General features: G+C 40.4%; 2 protein-coding genes across 2 annotated transcripts in view; one reads left to right on the top strand and one right to left on the bottom strand.

Moving 5' to 3' along the window:
* LOC108578589 (calcium/calmodulin-dependent 3',5'-cyclic nucleotide phosphodiesterase 1A-like) overlaps window positions 1-18,651 on the top strand; it is a 276,404-nt gene that overhangs the window by 179,328 nt on the left and 78,425 nt on the right. The gene's annotated exons all lie outside the window — the stretch shown is intronic.
* LOC108578590 (maltase 1-like) overlaps window positions 18,058-18,651 on the bottom strand; it is an 8,962-nt gene continuing 8,368 nt past the window's right edge. The window contains exon 8 of the mRNA XM_017941954.1: window positions 18,058-18,601. Coding sequence (XP_017797443.1) covers window positions 18,472-18,601 — 130 coding nt within the window. The 3' untranslated portion in view covers window positions 18,058-18,471. The remainder of the gene's footprint in view (window positions 18,602-18,651) is intronic.

Here is an 18,651-nt window from a genome sequence, read left to right as displayed (position 1 = left end):
TACTGACACTTGTGGAATCGACACTACATTTTTTTTTTTTACGTGGAGGTAGCCCGACTCTACGTGATAAACAATTGACAACCAAACGGTGGCTCGCTAAACCGATATATTATGAAATTAAATTAATCACTCAATAAGTATTAACGTTAGATTGTTTCCTCGATATGGCCATGGTGGTCATCAGTGACTGCAGTGCCTCAAATGTTTAGAATAATTAAAATAAAATAAATGTTGTCAACTAAAAATTTTGAACGTCATAGCTAGCTAGACATTATTTTCAATTGAAAAAAAAAATTATAAAGCATAATACTATAATCCTATGCTTAAAATGTATTTTCTTGTGGCCGCCTGACAGCAACCTGTAAATCTGGCGTGACAGTGAACGTGTTAATAAGTAAATGTTGTTCAAATTATGTCGTGTTTTATGTCAGTTTCATCAGAAAAATCTCATCAATATGTTAAGAAAAATTTCGGAATAGAAAAACGTAAAATTAAAAAAGTTGGTATTTAAATCGCTTGGTTGCCTCGACTCACGTTTCATCCTTAACTTTTATTCACTGTCCTTGTCTACGTTCGGCAAACAACATAGGCGGGCGCGAAGCTCGAAAACGTAGTCCCTGACTCTACGAGTGTCAGGTTTAGCTTCCTTGCGGTCTGACACTTGTGGAGAATATACTGTACTATTGAGGTTACGGAGGAGCGAGGAGCAAAGGTTTAAAAAAAGACCTCAGGAGGTGAGAGCAGTAAAATAAAAAAAAAAAATAATCCTAGATGCGAAAAATTTTTGGACGAATTTCTTTAGAATGGTGTGTTACTTAACTATCACGTTCTTTCGTTCAACTATACACTCAAGGTCTTCGGGTCTTTTTTCACCCCAATCAAATGCAAGAAGCGAGATCGCGCCTCTTGGCCTTTGTTCAACGTCAAATGAAAGAAGTGCTATTGGCATTTTTCAGTCAAATTTCTGCAATAACCCGTGGCACTCTAACGATTAAATTACCATAGAAATTTTCTCTCCATACTTAGAAGAGATCAGAACTACAATAGAGTACCTATATCCTTCGCTCGATACTTCTTCTCAAACAATAATTAACAATTGTAAACCGACAAAACTACAAAGACCAGACCTTCTTCGACACTCTACCGAGCAATAAAAATTTCTCCCAGTTTCACACTGTACGAAAGGGTGAAACTACGCGCAAAGCAGTGTCTTTACGGGCTTCGTTGACAATGTTCCAGCGAAATATCGGCGCACGAACAATTCGCGGGCACGACTTACAGTCGCATGACGTCACGGCTTGAATCGAACAGCCACTCGGCCAAGATTCCAGTAAATTAATTAAAGGCTGACGGTAGATAGGGTCGGTCACTGAATTCCATTGGACTTGTCTGCAGCTGTACAGAGTGACGTTCGATTTCTTCGGGCCGGCTCCGAGGTGTGGATTGAGGTGTCGACAGAAGCCGGTGAAAAAGTCGAGCAAACGAGAGGAAGACGGAAGGAGGAAACCTATAGAATGGATGAAGTTAGAGAAAAAGGCAGTCGTGTAATCTTCTCCGACGCAACGTTGCCTCTGCGGATGTACTCGACGTTGTACCTACAGGGTGTCTCAGAGTTAAGGGCCAATTGAACAAAGTGCTGGTGAAAAGATCCGGAAAGAAAGATTTTCTCTTTTCTTCTTCTTTTTTTTTAAACCACAGTTGCTTTTTCGTAGGGAAGTGATAAAGGGTTGAAATGTGCAAACTACGAAACAGAGAAACTGCTCGTTGGTTAATGTAGAGAATGAGATATTCCATTTTCGAGTTTAAATTTGTAACAGTAGTAATTTTTTGTGTAATATTGTTGTAAACGTGACACAAGATTAGATGTTCTGGTTAGTATGAAATGCAAAATTGAATTGACATGGATTGAACCTGAACTTGATCTGCTTCAGAGAAACGGTGCCGCTAATTTTCAAGACAACCTCTTGGATGATTTGAATCAATTTCATTTTTCGCCTAGTTTAATTTTTCCATTTTTTCGTTTTCTTCGTAACTGTCGATATTTTACCTGTTCTTTGTCTACATTGTTTTGTGTATAAATCGATTGTGAGTAATTCGTGGAAATAAATACATAAGTAAGTTTGAAAAATATTGCGAATAATTTGGCAGAATTCTTTAGTATTGCAAAAATATTGCGAATAACACGGCAGAATATTGTGCATGGAGTTAAAATTCGACGAGTTCGAATCGAGCTTTGTTGTTAAAAAAAAAAAAAACGAAGTAAAATTAAATCGGACAAAAAATATTTTTCTCGTCAAGCTTACCATTTTATGCTCGATTCGGGTATTTTTTAAACGCTCTGTATACTCGAGGACACTTTCTGGGGCGCTCCTTTTCGCAGAAAATAGTGGTATTCGTTCCGCAATGTGTTTTAGCGAGCACAGAACGTACCTTCCGTCGTGGAAATTTACCAAATTCCTGTTTTCCATACCTTTTCGCGTCTTTTCATAAAGAATACGCTTTAACGCCGGGTGTTAGACCGCATAAGTGAAGTCAACAGCCAATATCCAGTTTTTGATCGTGTTAGAAATGGTGTTCGCTAGTTTGTTTCCACTTTTTGGCACGTTGCTCGATCGACGAGGAACTTTCCCAGAAATTTTCAGCGTCGTACTTGAATTTATGCAGCCTTTACGGGAGGGTGGATTGAAATCCAAGTTATTATTTTTAAATTCCAAGAATTGATCGCCAGAGTTTCGTTGATAAATCTGCTTCACTTTGCGAACGCGTAGAATTGCAAATTTTTAGTTGTTTCTCGAACGAAAGAATCGTCGCCACTTTTTAAGATGTTTCAACGTCCTTTCGACATTCTACTATTTGTCAAATCGAAAGGATCGCGTGAAAAATGATAAATGTACGCGATATATATGCATAGGTTTATCCATTTTCTGATTTTAATCGCAAGGATCACGCGAAGAATTATTAGTATACGTGATATGCATCAGTTTTTGTCCATTTTATGACTGTAAATACACGTATTTCAATTTTGTTAAGGGATACACCATCCCGAGGTGTCTGAAAATAAGTGAAGTTTGAGAATTTCTACTTTATTTTCCAACATTTTTACTTCTTAAAAATCGGAGAAAAAGCTGAAAGTTGCATTTGTATCCTTAGAAAAAACTGAAAATATCATTTATGTAGGAACCGACGACGGAAAAATATTGAGGGACTCAAATGGGAATCGAACGCGGGGGAACTTCGGCTTACCAAGCCGAGGCTTCGCGCGCTACGCCAACCACTGCCTCTGTATTCTCCCCTGCCGGTATCCTATTTTTTGGTTTAGAGGCCCCGATACTACATTTAGTATTTATTTACCTACGAAAAAAATTTCTAAACTTTTACCTTTTATTTTTGGAGCCTCAAAGCGTTGCAACATTTCAACGCGATTAAGTTATTTCAATAAAATCTACCACACACAGATTAAACTGCAATGTCTAAATTACACAAATTATTTACATACTTATTTCAACGTTGCACAAAATCAGATAAAAAGTGTCTTTACGAAAATTAGTATACAAAACGCCTGCCACATGTTTCGCCGGTTTCCACGGTGTTTCGACCGTTTACTCGAATAATTAATAAATAGTTTAGAGAGGCGTGCTCGAATGTATCGCATTGTTGTTCGAAGCAACGAAGCATAACGCTGGATTGTAATCCGATTCGTGTAATTCCACTCTTAATTACGGGGAAATAGAGGCAGGCGGCTTTGTCGAGCTTCGAAATTGAATTACGAAGTTGCACGATTGTTAATAATTAGGAAAATGTTCACGGTTGGAGGTTTTAACGCAAAGTGAATTACACATGCACCACGTTGGCTGCATTTAATTTGCCGATCGTTTGCAATTCATCGGCTGTGTGTGTGTTTGTTTAAACTCGAATAAAAGGAGAATCCTTAAACCTGTCCGTTGGTGAACGCCAAATTGTTCACCGACTGTAAATTCTATACTGTTACAAATACTGCAGAACATTTCAAGCGACACAAAGCTAACCGAATGATCAAATCTGTTTGTGCATACGCTTTGTATACGAAATTGTGCGGCGTGTAACTAATGTAACTTGTGGTTATTAAATAGAATTCCGACAACAAATTAGTGTCTTCGCTTTGTATTGCATTAGCTTAGGTTAACTAGATGTAAAAATGTCAGCAGTTGTTTGTGGTAGGATTGTACATTTTGAAGCTATCACTTTGTACGAACGTTTGTTCGTGTGAAATTGTAATTGATATTAAAAATTTTTTAAGTTGTAACTTTGATACGTTCGTTTGGCGGAATAAAATGTAGGTTTTAAATGTGTAATGTGATTATATGCTGTTTTTAAGTTAGATTAGCTTAGTCAATTCGATTCAAAGTATCATAGGGCTGCAATCTTTCACCTTCTGCAGTCAGATTTTTGTTCACCTCTGAGAAGAAGAATTATGTTTAATTACAGTTTCTAACTGTGACATGAAAAATTGGAACAATAAGAATTACCTAACTTTGAATATCTCCGGAATCATGAAAGTAGGGGAAAAATTTTTGGAACGAAGGTGGCTTGCTATAAAAGGAATTGTATGGTCGTAACGATTTTTTATGGATGCAGTCGCTGAAGAGGTGTGAAGGACATTCCTGTTTTTTCTTAACGACATGCCGTGTTTCTTTTTATGATGAATACAAAGACTTGTAACACTTCAGTCGTGGTTATAGAAGGTTGATTATATTGCTATTGCCGATTCATTTTCTCTTTTAATGACGTCAGAATTTATTGAGGCACACGGTGTGCGAAAAATCGCCAAGAGCACTGTGCGAGGAAATTTTTACATCGTCTATAGGCGCTAAGGACACGGTGTGAGAAAATTTTTGTAACACCTATGGGCGCCGAGGGCACAGTGTGAGTAAATATTGAAAGAGTTAAGGGTGCAGTGCTAGAAAATTTTCAAAGTGCCTATAGGCGTCAAGGGTGCGTGAGAAAATATTCTAAGATCCTATAGGCGCCAAAGGCACAGCGCAAGAAAATATTCAAAGCGCCTATAGGCGCCTAAGACACAGCGCGAGAAAATTTTCAGAACGCCTATAGGTGCCAAGGGTGCGCGAGAAAATACTCAAAGCGCTTATAGGCGCCAAGGGTTCGTAAAAAAATTTTCAAAGTGCCTATAGGCGCCATGAGCACGCAAGAAAATATTCAAAGCGCCTATAGGCGCCTAAGACACAGCGCGAGAAAATTTTCAAAGCGCCTGTAGGCGTCAAGGGTGCGCGAGAAAATTCTTTAAGCACCTATAGATGCCAAGGGTGCGCGAGAAAAGTTTTTAAGCGCTTATAGGCACCAAGGGTACAGTGTGATAAAATTTTCTGAGCGCCTATAGGCGTCAAGGGTGCGCGAGAAAATTTTTTAAGCGCCTATAGGCGTCAAGGGTGCGCGAGAAAATATTTAAAGCACCTATAGACACCAAGGGTGCACGAGAAAATATTCAAAGCGCCTATAGACGCAAACCGCAGCGGAAGTGTCAAAATCGCATCAATGATTTCCGAATCTTCTTAAAAATTCGTCGTTCGACTCTAAGACGTCTCTACTCGTCCCAATATTTCCGTATAAATCAATGACGGACAAGAATTGCGCCCAGGCTCCCAATTTGTTTCGTCTAGACCGAAAATAACTTGCAAGTAGTTCGTTTGGTTGGTATTCGATCGTTTGACCCCTATTCAAATCGGACATAGATTCTGTTGGCGGAGAAGAGGAGCATCGTCCGCGACCACCTCGGTTCGATGGCTCTTTATTATTACAGAAATAACGTGGCCGCCAATTTAGCGATTCCCATTGTGATCAGATAGCGTCGATGTGCCAGTTCATTCTCGTCGTACACTCGTTAATTGGATAATATCGAATGACGCGGAGCCTCGAGGCAGGAATCTCGCGTCATTTCGCCGCACCGCGTCGTCGGCCAGCGTGAACAATATCTGTTTCTGACTAACCTTCCACGCGTTCGTCACCGTGTAGCGTTAATACGAACGTTTGATTCTCTCGGCGAAATGCAATTGGACGTTTCGACATTCTTACTAAGTTTTTTCCATTTCACATTTAACGCGTTTGACATTTGCCGATGCGCTGAAAATTTCGTATGGAAATCCAAATTAAATTGAAAGAAAAAATGCTTCATTTCACTGATATATTCTGCATTCACAAACTCTTCGTTTCAAAGTACAATTCTACAATTTTATTTGATAATAGTGTACCTACTGCAGGTATATTTGACTTCATTTCATATAGTGTTTAATTTCATAATCAACATCATAATTTCATATTTTGATCAAATTAAAATTGGTGAATGAAAAGTATCTCTTTGTACTTAAGTACTTCTTGTTTCTGACCAGTTTTACACGCCCTATCCATTATTTCTGTAACGCATATCCGAGTTCTGATCATTCAGCGATACTGACCAACCGAAACTACAACAATCACGTGAAAACGATCCCTTAGCTTTCGGTCGAAACGCGAAACAACGTTCACGAACAAGTGGTCAGAGAATTTTTCATCCCTCGTGGCCGTATTGTAATTCCTCGAGGGAAATCCTGGATAAACTATTTTCACAAGCGACAGAACCCGCGCGACTCCGTATATCTCTTCCGACGTGCGATAAAATCGTGAAACTAGTTCTGAACTGTTTGAGATTCGATGGAAGAAAGGTACTAGAACAGTGAACTCATAAAGCTGGTAGCCGCGCGTGCACAGAATCAGTCGTGTAGCCACTTTTTATTTTACTTCGATCGAATTATCCTCCAGACATTTGTGCGCGAATTAACATTCTCACAGCGTGACTCGCGAGCGACGTTCTCCGATTCTTTAAAAATTGTGTCTCGTGCATGGAAAAACTTTCAGGTGAATTCGTTACGGGACGAAAGTTGAAGGAATCGTGAAATTTGAACTGTTGTTTCCGATTGCTTAAGTTATTCTAACGCCAGATCCATACTGCTGTTCGCGAACAGTTCTGGCTAGTGTGAACAGAGGGTGATAAGAAATTGACGGTTTTACAGATGAATTTTCAGATGAAAACCTAGTTTTTCTAGAATTTTTATTATTTTTTTCTTACGAAGCGTTCATGTTTACAAATTGCAGATATACACTTGGCAACACTTTAGGCCACATATGGGCCCTAATCTATTTCAGCGAAGTTTGTCTTCAATCTTCACATTAAATTGTTACGTCGTTCGTTATATTATCAAATTTATGTAGAGCTTTATACCAAAGCATTGTATTACAAATAAATGAAATATGAAGTAGCAACTTGTTTTAATTCGTTCAACCCTTTGCACTCGAAGGCCCTTTTGTCTATAAGGAAGTAGCAAAAATGAATGTAATTTCTTAAAACTAATATTTTTATCAGAAGTTGATTCTTTCAAACTATTTCACTGCTGAGATCTCGAAACATGTAGTGAACAATTCACAGAGGTCCACAGACCTGCTGTCTTGGAAAATATCATCCTTAGAGTTTCCTCTAATGGTAAATGTAATGTCGCTTCTTAGTCGCCTCAGAGAGTGCAAAGGGTTAATATTACTTTATTTTATTTAATAATTTCGTCCGGCCCTTGACTCGGAGACAGAATGATAATTTGGCCCACGAACTAGGAAAGGTTAGGTGCTTTGGGCCTGCTTTATTATTCGTTATTTCGTATCAGCACAGCAAATCTCAACTTGAGAACCTCGTGTTACTGATTATAGTGTACTGATTTACCTTTATCACACATTTTCCTAATGAACATTATAGAACAGAGCGGTTGGTTCTATCAACCCTTATGTCAATAACCGGGTACTCTTTTGCACATTTTCACTCAAAATATTTGATCTTCCCGGTAAAAGATTTCCATATCCGGCCATACCGTTGTTACCTGGCACATTTCCTATCCCTGTTTGCTTCAAGTTTAGAATTTTCTTATTAGAAAACTACTAAAATTGGACGATGAAGTAAACGACAATTGTGGTTATTGACATAAGGGTCAATATAGCAATCTTGACTTCTAAATAAAATGGAAGAAAACAAAGAAGAAAGACTGCCTTGACAGTAGAGGGTTAAGCAAGGATGTACCGTCTAACGCGACATGTACAGCGTCTCGTTATTAAAATACACTTTGCCTGGAACACGTCGCTGTTCGTATCGCTGACGAGCGAGGTGAAAAGAGTTGGGGTAAAAATTGCAGCCTTAAACGAGAAAGGTCCACCGTTGCCGGCGAATAACGCAATCACATCTGCTTCGTTTCATTTTCCTCGGTAACGCGATTACTATGGCGAATTTCACCGGGCCGAATTTCCGCGGAGACTTCGACAACAAGATTTCGATCGATCGCGCCGCGCCGCTTTCACGTGCAGTTACGTCCACCGCCATCGGCTGTGAACGGTGGCGCAAAAGCTTGCATCGTTCAAGTTCCCGTGGCTTTTCTCGAGCGTGAAAGAAAAACACGCGTCGTGAAGGAATTGTTTAGCCGGCTAGTTAAACCGACCGCGGAACGGAACGGAGCAACCGTCTTTGCACCGGCAAAACGAACGCGTCGATGGCGGATCGAACGACTAAACTTGGAAGAGGATTCTACGTGCGTTGCATTGTTCGCATCACAACCGGGATTTCTTTCGTGGCAATCTATCCAACCGAACAGAGCCCTCCGTTTGATCTTTTCTTTTTTTTTCGCGGGTATTCCGCTCTGTCTTTTAACCAGAGACTCGCTGATTCGACCTCTGACCCCGACGTTCTTCTTCTTCTTTTTGTTAGCACAACTTAAGTAAATTTAACACAGGACAGGGTATTAACCAAAAATGTGTTGAAGCGTAGTGATAAGCGACTGCTAAATGCTCCGGTGTCCGTCTCGCTCGACGGCTATTTCCAAAGTGTCCTCTCCGCGTCGTATCCCGCGTTGCTCCGAAAAACGACTTTCCGGGGAAAGGGCTTAGTTTACGGGATCCTCAGGTACCAGCGCGCTTTCTTTTCCTGGGTGACAAACTCCAGGACACCACTTCGCCGTCGAAATCTCGCATTTCTTACATTTTTTTTGTTTTTTAGTTAATTCTTAGTTGCGATTTACAGTTTGTTTAGGCGAAATATTCCGGGGACTTATTTTAATTTATTTGAAGAAGTTAGACACTGAAACACGTGATCGATAATATCGATCCTGTTGGAAATGGGACCCGATTGCGATACGGGGCTTGAATGCGTGCATTGTTCTCCACGCGCGTCCATGTTGTGTCGCGGTGTAAATAGTGTTGGAATCCGGGGAGGTAAGTTGATATCGATTATATTTTAACGATGACACTTCTACTCGCGGATTCCGAATTTACAAGGCGCGAACTTCACGAAGGGAAGAGACGTTGTGGTTTTCTGCTGTGTACTAGATCGACCGCTCTTAACTATACTCGCTTGGTTTCTATAACGATCTCGTAAGGGATTTTTCGGGTGTACTTATGTAAGGCCATGTGTTAAGGCCAGACACAGATCATCGCCATTTTTGAGAAAACAATAACAACTTTCTCTAGAAGGATTGCCAGCCAGACCATCTCAACGGCAATTGACGCATCGTAAGTCCACACGCAGTCAAAAGAGGGATCTAGGATTTATGGGTCGGTTTTCCGAACTGCGACCCTTTGTTGCAGCGTCCTGCAGGCCTTGTTTACCGAAAGAACACTTGGCCTGTAGGCGTTGCGCAATCGGGAAACCGCTCCAAGTTTTAATTGGACAATCCTAGGTCCCACTTTTCTGCAGTTCCTTCTAAAATAGGACTTGGAGGGAATTTTCCAGGACGGTGGAGGGAGTACAATCCTAGGTCCCACTTTTCTGCAGTTCCTTCCAAAATAGGACTTGGAGGGAATTTTCCAGGGCGGTGGAGGGAGCGTTTGTCAACTTCGGTGGCAAGCGTCCCTCCATCAAAACAGAACTAAACAGAACCTCGTATCGAACGGAACACCTCGTGACTGAGAAATAGTTTAGAAATAGTCAAACGGACAGTAAAAATTTTGTGTTGCAAATAACTAAGTTTTATTTACTAAATATTCCTAATTCCAAAATTATCTGGAATTGGCAACTTATAAGGAAGGGATTTGGGGGAGGAGGTGAACTTGGTTCTGGTGACGAATTGCTGGACGGAACTTTGAAGGGACAGTCTGCGATCGACGAGTAACTTGTTTTTCGGCGTTATGGGGTTAATCTTAAGAGTGACTTGGTGACTCAATGTTAATAGGCGGTTGGTTATCCAACAATAGTTGTATTAAACTTTATATATCACAGAGGAAGTCTGTCAATAGTGCTTCTTTTCTGCGATCCCACCTCTCACGGTTAAATCACACTAGAAATAAAACATCAAAGTCAGATTCCAGAAATAAAAAAGTGGGTTCAGATACACGAAGAAATGCCAGATACTAAAGATAAGAAAACGAGAGCTGTTCTAGAATGACTGAAACGACGTTCGTTAAAAATTCATCTAGCAAGATTCCGCTGTTAGTTACAGTCACTAGAGCTCCCAGCTTTCACGTCACGAGATAATCATCGAAGAAAGTATACCGAATGATTTATTACCTATTTCCGGACCACTGTCCAAATTTCGATCCGGCCAACATTTTCGTACGTAATCGTTCTTTGGCGTGTAATTGACCTACTTCCTCGTCGTTTAATCCTAAATAGGACCGGTTATGCTGATAATTCATGAGGCTCGAATTTCTACGACTCGACGATCAGCGAATATTCAATTGATTCGAAGAGTTGTGAAATTTCGTGATCTACAAATTTTCGATTGTTACAAATTTGTCAACATTTCGCCTGTCACGATACGCTTCATTCGTCCATTTCACTCTTATTTCAGTTGTAAATAATCAAACGTCGCATTTTCACTCGTTCTCGATTCTTCAGCTAAAATATACGTATACCGACGAGAATAGAAGTTATTCGCAAATATTTGTTAAAACGAATTCGCTGCTTCTAATCGAACAATGTAACGGGTTCGAAGTGGAACACTTTACATCGATGTTTCGTATTACCTTTACCCACGTGACATTGGAAATTTCATTCGGCAGAAGTTGTCGTTCAAGAAACTGTTTCATTCCTGATACAGTCAGGTTTCTGAATATATAAAAAGGAGAAATTTTCACGAACAACTTGTCGAGTTTCTAAATTTTTCCTGCAAGACTTTAGTTCAATTTCTCGCGGTATTTCCCGAATAGATGTCGACATTCACGAAATAACAGCGCGTATCAGAGACTTGAACGTTGCGAAATTGGCGAAATTTTGTCGTGTAGCTTGGTAAAAATTATTCGTTCCTCCTTTGCACGAGAAGAAACGATATTACCAACGAGGAAGAAGTTTCGCCGGGATAATCATGCGAACCGGCATAACATCTGGATATAAACTGCACCTTTGCAATTTTCTTTCCACACGAACCTCGCTATCCCCCGTTTTTCACGAAACTTCCAACGACGGATCGTGGCTCGAAACGACGATTATGTCGCCAGAACGACGAGACTCTCGTGATTGCTGATTTATTAGGCTGCACGAACGTGAAACTTAGCAGGAAAAAGCTGCTTGTACCTTTGGAAACTTTGTTTCCTAGCTCTAATTTTTTCGCTATCAACAAAGAGCGTACAAATGACTTTCATGCTGCATGCAAACTAAGTCGACTAGGCGCCCTTTCAGCATCGTGCAAGGGAAGAAATTTTATATTGTCGCAACTTTCCGGTACACTCCTCCCGGCGCTGCTCTTTTTTACATAGTAACGATTTCACAAGTGCGCGTTTCGCGAAAATTTCCAAGTCCGCTGGCGCGTAACTCGTAATTATGATCACGGTTACGAAAGTCGAAAATCACGCCTCTTTTCCAAATATTTTTCAGCTGAGAGAAAAATATACTTTCTCCCTTGGAACGTGAATAACGACCTTGCGTATGTTACGTGTCTTTGTTAATTTTAAATAAATCTCAAGCTCGGACGATTTTAGTTAGTTTCATTATTTTCATTATTACAGAAGATACGGTTTCAGAGGATCTCCAAGATTTTTCCTACGTTCTTTTTCTTTAAATAAGTCCCAATGTTTCTGTGTATAAATTTTGCATGTAAAAATATGTATTATATCGCAGTCGTTCAATTCGTCTCGTTATTATGCGGAAAAGAAATTGAACGTGGCCTTAGAAATTTGTTTCAAAAGGAGACAAAAAAAAATCCTCCAAGATCCCACTGTGATGCCCGGTTTGCTCCAATTCCTCGAAACTAGGAGCAGATATTGGGGTATCGCTGAAATAAAACACTTAAGGATCGTCGTTGCGTAGAAACAGAACTTTATTTGACGGAGATTTTTATGTTACGTGACGTGCGCGTGGTAAAATAGAGAATGAACGCGGAAATGGAGAAAATAGGGCTATGTAAGGGTTCTGGGAAGATAGACTTTGGGTTATGACTATGCAGGAGAGTTGGAAGGTGAAGAGTCCAGTATGAGTAATGGTGCAAGTGGATGGACTCGTAAATACAGATAACTAAGGACTGAGAAGGAAAATATTTGAGGATGTAACACCACGAAATCCTATCATCTGTGACAAAAAAGATTTTCATCGGTTTTCACTGATAACGAAAATAATTGAAGCGGTCCGCTCTGTATACCGAATCCTGAAATTACCGTTCTACGATCACCGCAGAGTTAATTTTGGCGAAGAATAGAAGGCAAATCGGAGGTTGTTGGATTATTACTAACAACACCCTATGGAAATAATCAAGCGAGGACAAAAATGTCTCCGCGTTATTTTAAACAAAGGCACTAAAACTTCCATCAGATGTGTCTGGTGTCCGTCTTCGAGTCACGCGCTGCACAATGCGATACCATAATGTATACAGTTTCTAGGTATAATTCCAACTTTCTTTTTGGGTGCCCAGAAACAGTCCTTTAGAAGATTCAATAATTATTTTAAACAAAGGCACTAAGACTTCCATCAGATGTGTCTGGTGTCCGTCTTCGAGTCACGCGCTGCACAATGCGATACCATAATGTAAACAGTTTCTAGGTATAATTCCAACTTTCTTTTTGTGTGCCCAGAAACAGTCCTTTAGAAGATTCAATAGCGTAAAGACGTTTCCTCTGAGTCCGTCAATAAATAGCATATCACAAAGTTAAAAGACTATTTCATTTTCATAACCCATTTCCAATAGAGGTTTTATGAAAAAAGCAACGATATTTCACCGAAGTTCAAGGTTTATCAATAAATTTTCAATTCCGGTTATCGCGAAGTTTACGTGAAATGAACACCGTTTTGGTTGAAAGTTATGCGTAAATGTTGCTCAGCTCGTCGCGACGATTTCGCATTCTGTCGCCTTAGGCACTCGTTAGCATAATACCGAAACTGTTCGACAAGTGAGACCGTGTTATTGCACGTGGGAAAAAATGCATTTCTGTGTCACGCACAACGTGTCCTGGATTCTTCGAGATTTACGTCGGTGTGATTTACATTTACAGAGTTAACGTTTAATCACACCTAATAAATAAACCAATTTTTACCATAAGTGCGTGCTAATATACAGCGTTCGCTACTATTCGCGGAAGATTTTCGGACCTATCTTCGCGAATACGAGTGTCTCATTGTGCTACGATTGATTCGCTATGGTGAATCTAGTATGAATATCATATTATCGGTGTTTTTGTGACAACTAAATATAAATACAGTGGGATCCGGTTATTATGATCTCGGATAATCATTACGCTGCGAATCTTTATGCAAATTCATATTTTCACGGATATATTAAAAAGAAAAAGATAGACAACTGTTTTATTCGCTAAATATTATAATAAGTACTATATTTTGAGTTCTTCGTATATTTTTGCTTATTACGCGCGTCTGTGTACTTTTGTGTCTTCAAATTTTCCGGAAACGCGTAAAAATCCGCAGTCTAGTTATCGTAATCAGCTGGTGCCGAAACATTCTACATAAAATTAGTTAAACTTCGGCTATTTGTACCAATTGTGATAACTACACCTTGGAACAAACGATAAGAATTGTTAGCGAATTCGTACTTTTCTTCGGAACTTTCTTTCAACAAAAGCGTACCTTTTATCTTTCGCACGAGTACACGGCAAGAATTCATAGGAAATACGTAACAAACGTACTTAAACAAACGACAGATAACACTCGATAAGTTTTTCAAATAAACTTTGCGTTGTTATCGAAAACAGTTCTCTATAAGGAAGGTAGCGTAAGTGTGTAACGTTGTACTAAGTTCGTTGTAAATATAAATTGTACAAATGTCATAATTCTTTGTACTTATTTGTATCACATTATTAATTTGAGTTCAATAATAGCAAACATTTTATTCTCTGCTTCCTCTTATCAGTCGATTATTCTTATCGAAAATTGCAAGTCCCAAAGCGGTCGTAACAAGCAAATTCCATTGTCTAATAAAAACGCAAATGCGCATTCTCTAAACAGAAACGATGGAAATTTTTTGCACAGACGACACTTTTTCACAGAAGAAAATGACAGATACTTAGGATACGGGAGCCATTGGAATCGATCTGATACGAAATTCCTCGAAGAATTCCGCCGCGTGAACGGCCGTGAACGACAGAATTGAAAATCTCGCCGGCGTCGAGTTTTAGCCACCATAAAGTCTTTTCAACTCTCGTGGTGACGACGGAGTTTCTCCGTCATGCTGTCGCGATTTCCCAGCCACCGGCGTTGCTCGTAAATGTGTGCACGAGAATTTTAATATCCGTAGCCGTTAGGCTGATATTAACGATTCTTTAACAGCGACAACGATTTTGCAAATTTCAACAGCCACCAAACGGACCTTTGAAAATGCCCTACCAATACCCGATTATCACGTTATTACCTTGGTGCGTTGAGTATTAGGTGCAGTTTGTGTTTCGTACCGTGCTCCTATTTATTCGGTTATAAGGCGTCACGGTCTTTTCTCAACCCAATGTGGAATGGGATGAAGATTGTAACGAATATGTTTAGTGTGGTTGTTGTTCGGTTATGAGTTGCTTTTGAGGTGGGTGAGGAACGTCGTTACACTGTTTTCACCTCAGTTTATTAAAATACAAGTATATGGTCGGCGTAAAATTGGTCCAGCAAATACAATCGTTTACTTTGTTAATTGTCCCGGTGGCAGCGGTTCGACGGGTACGTCGCGATGGTCGGTAAAGGAACAAACTGTCCGGAGGTGTAGGCGTACCGGGTTTTTATATTGTGAGGACAGGGAGACAGGAGTAGCGATAGATAAGGATAGAAGTGGAGAAAGTGGTGGAAACGGAAAATTCGTTCGTCTTCGTGCGAACCTGGATGCCACATGTGCGCTTCTTAGGCTACTCGAGGACGAAGGCAAGTCTTAACCCGGGGGGAGACAAAAGAACGGAAGGAGTTGGAAAAGAGAAACTTCGCGTGGAAGAATAGAACGACGTTCGGTAAGGGTTTGTTGACGACGACGTACCCGCCACACTTTATTGTGGAGCCGTGGTTCGGCTTCTTGTTACAAGGCTCCTTTTTTTTGACTCAATTCTTTTTTTTTTTAAACAGGCTTGCGCCTGTGTAGCTTGTTGCTTGAATTTGGCGCAGAGTCACCTGGCGTAGATCCGCCCTATACCCTAAAAGAATTTGGAAAAATTAGGTAGCCTAAAATAAAATTTTTATTAATTTAAAAAGTAAAGTAGAAGTCATGCAGGAAAAGTTGCAAAAAACCTGCTAAAACCTGATAAACTCCTTTTTTTGGACTGTATGTTAAACGGGGCTGCTTATGTATATTTTCCCGTAGCTGTAGGTTCGAGGAAAGGACCAATCAACGCCTTTCCCGAAGTAAGGTCCTTTTCGCGAGTTTCCATTGGCAGGTAAAGACCGGCGTCGCAAGTCAACGTGAGGGGTCGTCGGTCGCGTCAATGTTTCGTGTTTGAGGACGTGATAGTTTGAACTCGAAATTTTTAAAAAAATTTTCTTCTCAATAACTCCCTATTATTTTAAGGATTTTACTTGAAATGCACTTCAAAAGACATTTGGTCGACAGGAACCAATTTAAACAATTTGTTTTACCAATAATATTGGAAATAGCATTAAGCCTGTACATTTCTCTTTCTTCTTATCTCTCTTAATTCTTCTTCGTTTCTTCTCTCTCGTTCTTATCTCAGATTCGAATTTTTATCGAAACGCAGACACGGAGGGATTTGTAGAGGCATTCGTATTGCAAATGACGCTTCGTATAAACGCGAAACCAATTTCTATCGCGAAGACTCGAAGCTTTCGAACTATGCCAAGCAAATTGTCGGTTTTATACGTCAGTCTGTCCGCTGCGGATCTTGTTGCGCGCGTTCATTAGTGCAGATAATAGTATTGTTCCACGTTGACATTTTAATAAGCGGGACACGGGTGAATTCGTAGCTGTCAGATGAAATTTCGAAATTTCATCCGACGACGAACACACTGCAAAGACGATCTTCTTCGAAACTGTATACTTTTTCCAGCGATTTATTTTACCTAAATTTCGATTATTTTCGTCGTACTACGAGTACACTTAGACGAGGTATTTTGTCCAAATTACTTATTTCTTATTTTGCAAATTTGTCGTTGGAGAATACAGAATTCGTCAATTCACATTGCTCCTCGATCTCTAACAGCTTTCTCGATATTAGACTAAATATATTTGCTACCTCCAACTTTCAACGCGATTTTCATCCCTTACAATAAAAAAACACCTGTCAAATATTTTTTTTACTACTACAGTATACCAAAGTTTCACCAATATCGGCGATCATCGTTTAGGGATGTTCCCTTGAAAGTTGAAAATTTCGAAAAAAAGTTTCCCTTAGCTTAGAAATAACTCGAAATATTTCTGTCCATTGTCCATCGCGTTGCGTGCAAATACGAAATGATATGCAGGACGACCTTGCTCAACCTGAGGATAATCAGGAGACAGAATTTAGGCAGAAACGGAGCTGGAGCCGCGCTGACCCGAGACCAAGATTGACTTTTCCGTGTTGCGATAGTCTACGAAGTTTCGCAGGTATTTTCGGAGGGAAGGTGCGAGCTCGGCAGCGAAGTTCGCGGAATTGTTCTCGTTAGGTGAATCACGTTCGTACGACTAGGGTGTAACGCGGCGAAAGTTCAAAGTTCGACGAGAATCATTTGTTCCTCGGTACGATACTTCACCTCGAAGAGCGAACAAGGCGTTCGAGTGTGCTTTCTTGCTGAGCCAATGTCCGACGAAGGAAATATTGTTAGCAGATTAGCAGGTCCGGCATAGCGAACGATTTCCTCGAAAACTGATCAGAAAGTAATAAAAAGAGAAGAAAAGTGAAACTGGAAAATTGTTTCTTCTAATTCGTTTATTGTACATCGCATCAACCGCTAAACAGTTAAGTTACCGGGGACTCAGATTACGGGGCGGAATTTACAATTTTTGGAGAAGGAAATGGTAAGCTTAGTTTTCGTTGTTTCGTCGAATGTAAGGGGAAAGGATCGAGAGAAAGGATTACACTCACCTCGATTACCGAATGTCAAAATGAAAAGCGAAGCGATACCGAGGTATAGAAAATACTAACTTCTGCTCTAGATTGTCGTTGACCTCGACGACGAAGATCGAGGAAATTTCGAACGCGGGAGCTTTCGGGTAACGATCGTAATTTCTCTAGTCGTGTTTCACCATTCGTCGGGCACAGGCTGTCTCGGCAAGTGCGAATCCCTGTGACATAAATTTCTACGCGAACCAGCCAAGACACCGAGTGTCCCACGCTGGTGTCGCGTAGAACGCGGACTGATTGCCGTGGAAATTGGCCAGGAAGGGTGAAGAGAGGCGGTCGATAAGCGATCCCTTCGACACAATCCTCTTTTCCTCTCCGTGTCGGGTTAACAGCGTGAAACTCGATTTTCTTTCCGGCTGATCTTCGTCTGTGTGTGAGTGTGTGCGCGCGCGGGATCGTTTGTAAAATGATATGCAACAGGTGTTTAATAAATTTACACCGCGGTGCGTTATAGTCTGTACTATAAACCGCTTCAGATATGGATCGAACACATGAAAATAATAGAAAAAGCTGTATATATGCTCTATTTGCCTTTGCTTTTTTTTTACACTTTTACATATCTGAGGTGCGCGTCGATCGTCGACGCGCCTTATCGAATCGCGCGCACTTCTAAGCTTATCTGCGGGTAGAAAAATTATAGTTAAACGTTATAGAAAAATAGTACGTTGGGGGGAAGGAGGGAAAAAGAAGTACATGTTTTATCGATAATCTTTCGCGAACGTGCTGCGTTAATTAATCCCGACTCTGGTTACGTCTAGTACCGTGACTTGTTTGTTTTTCTTCTTCTTCTCGCGACACTGCGCCGAACGTTATCGATATGCAGTTAAACGTTCTCGTTGTCGCGTTAATCTGTTCGATCTTTCGTACTTTTCGTCGCGCGGGGCATCTTTTCATCTTCGAACACATACGTCGCAGGGTCATTGGAAAGTGGGATCAGTGGGAAAATTCTGTTTACGGTCTATAGAAGAGAATAAGCAGCAGAAAACTGAGGAATGAGAGGCTCATCATCGTAGCTCCCGATTTCACCAAAACTAGGGCCGCGCCTTGAGGTACCTCGATGAGTGACCGATCGACAATACCGCTGAAAGAAATAGCAGAAATAGCATCGTTAAAAAATCGTGTCTGTCGTGT

This window comes from Habropoda laboriosa, unplaced genomic scaffold, assembly GCF_001263275.1.
Source record: "Habropoda laboriosa isolate 0110345459 unplaced genomic scaffold, ASM126327v1 scaffold41, whole genome shotgun sequence".
NCBI classification, from domain to species: domain Eukaryota; kingdom Metazoa; phylum Arthropoda; class Insecta; order Hymenoptera; family Apidae; genus Habropoda; species Habropoda laboriosa.
The sequence above is the reverse complement of the archived record's forward strand: the minus strand, read 5'-3'. Positions and strand labels throughout refer to the sequence as shown.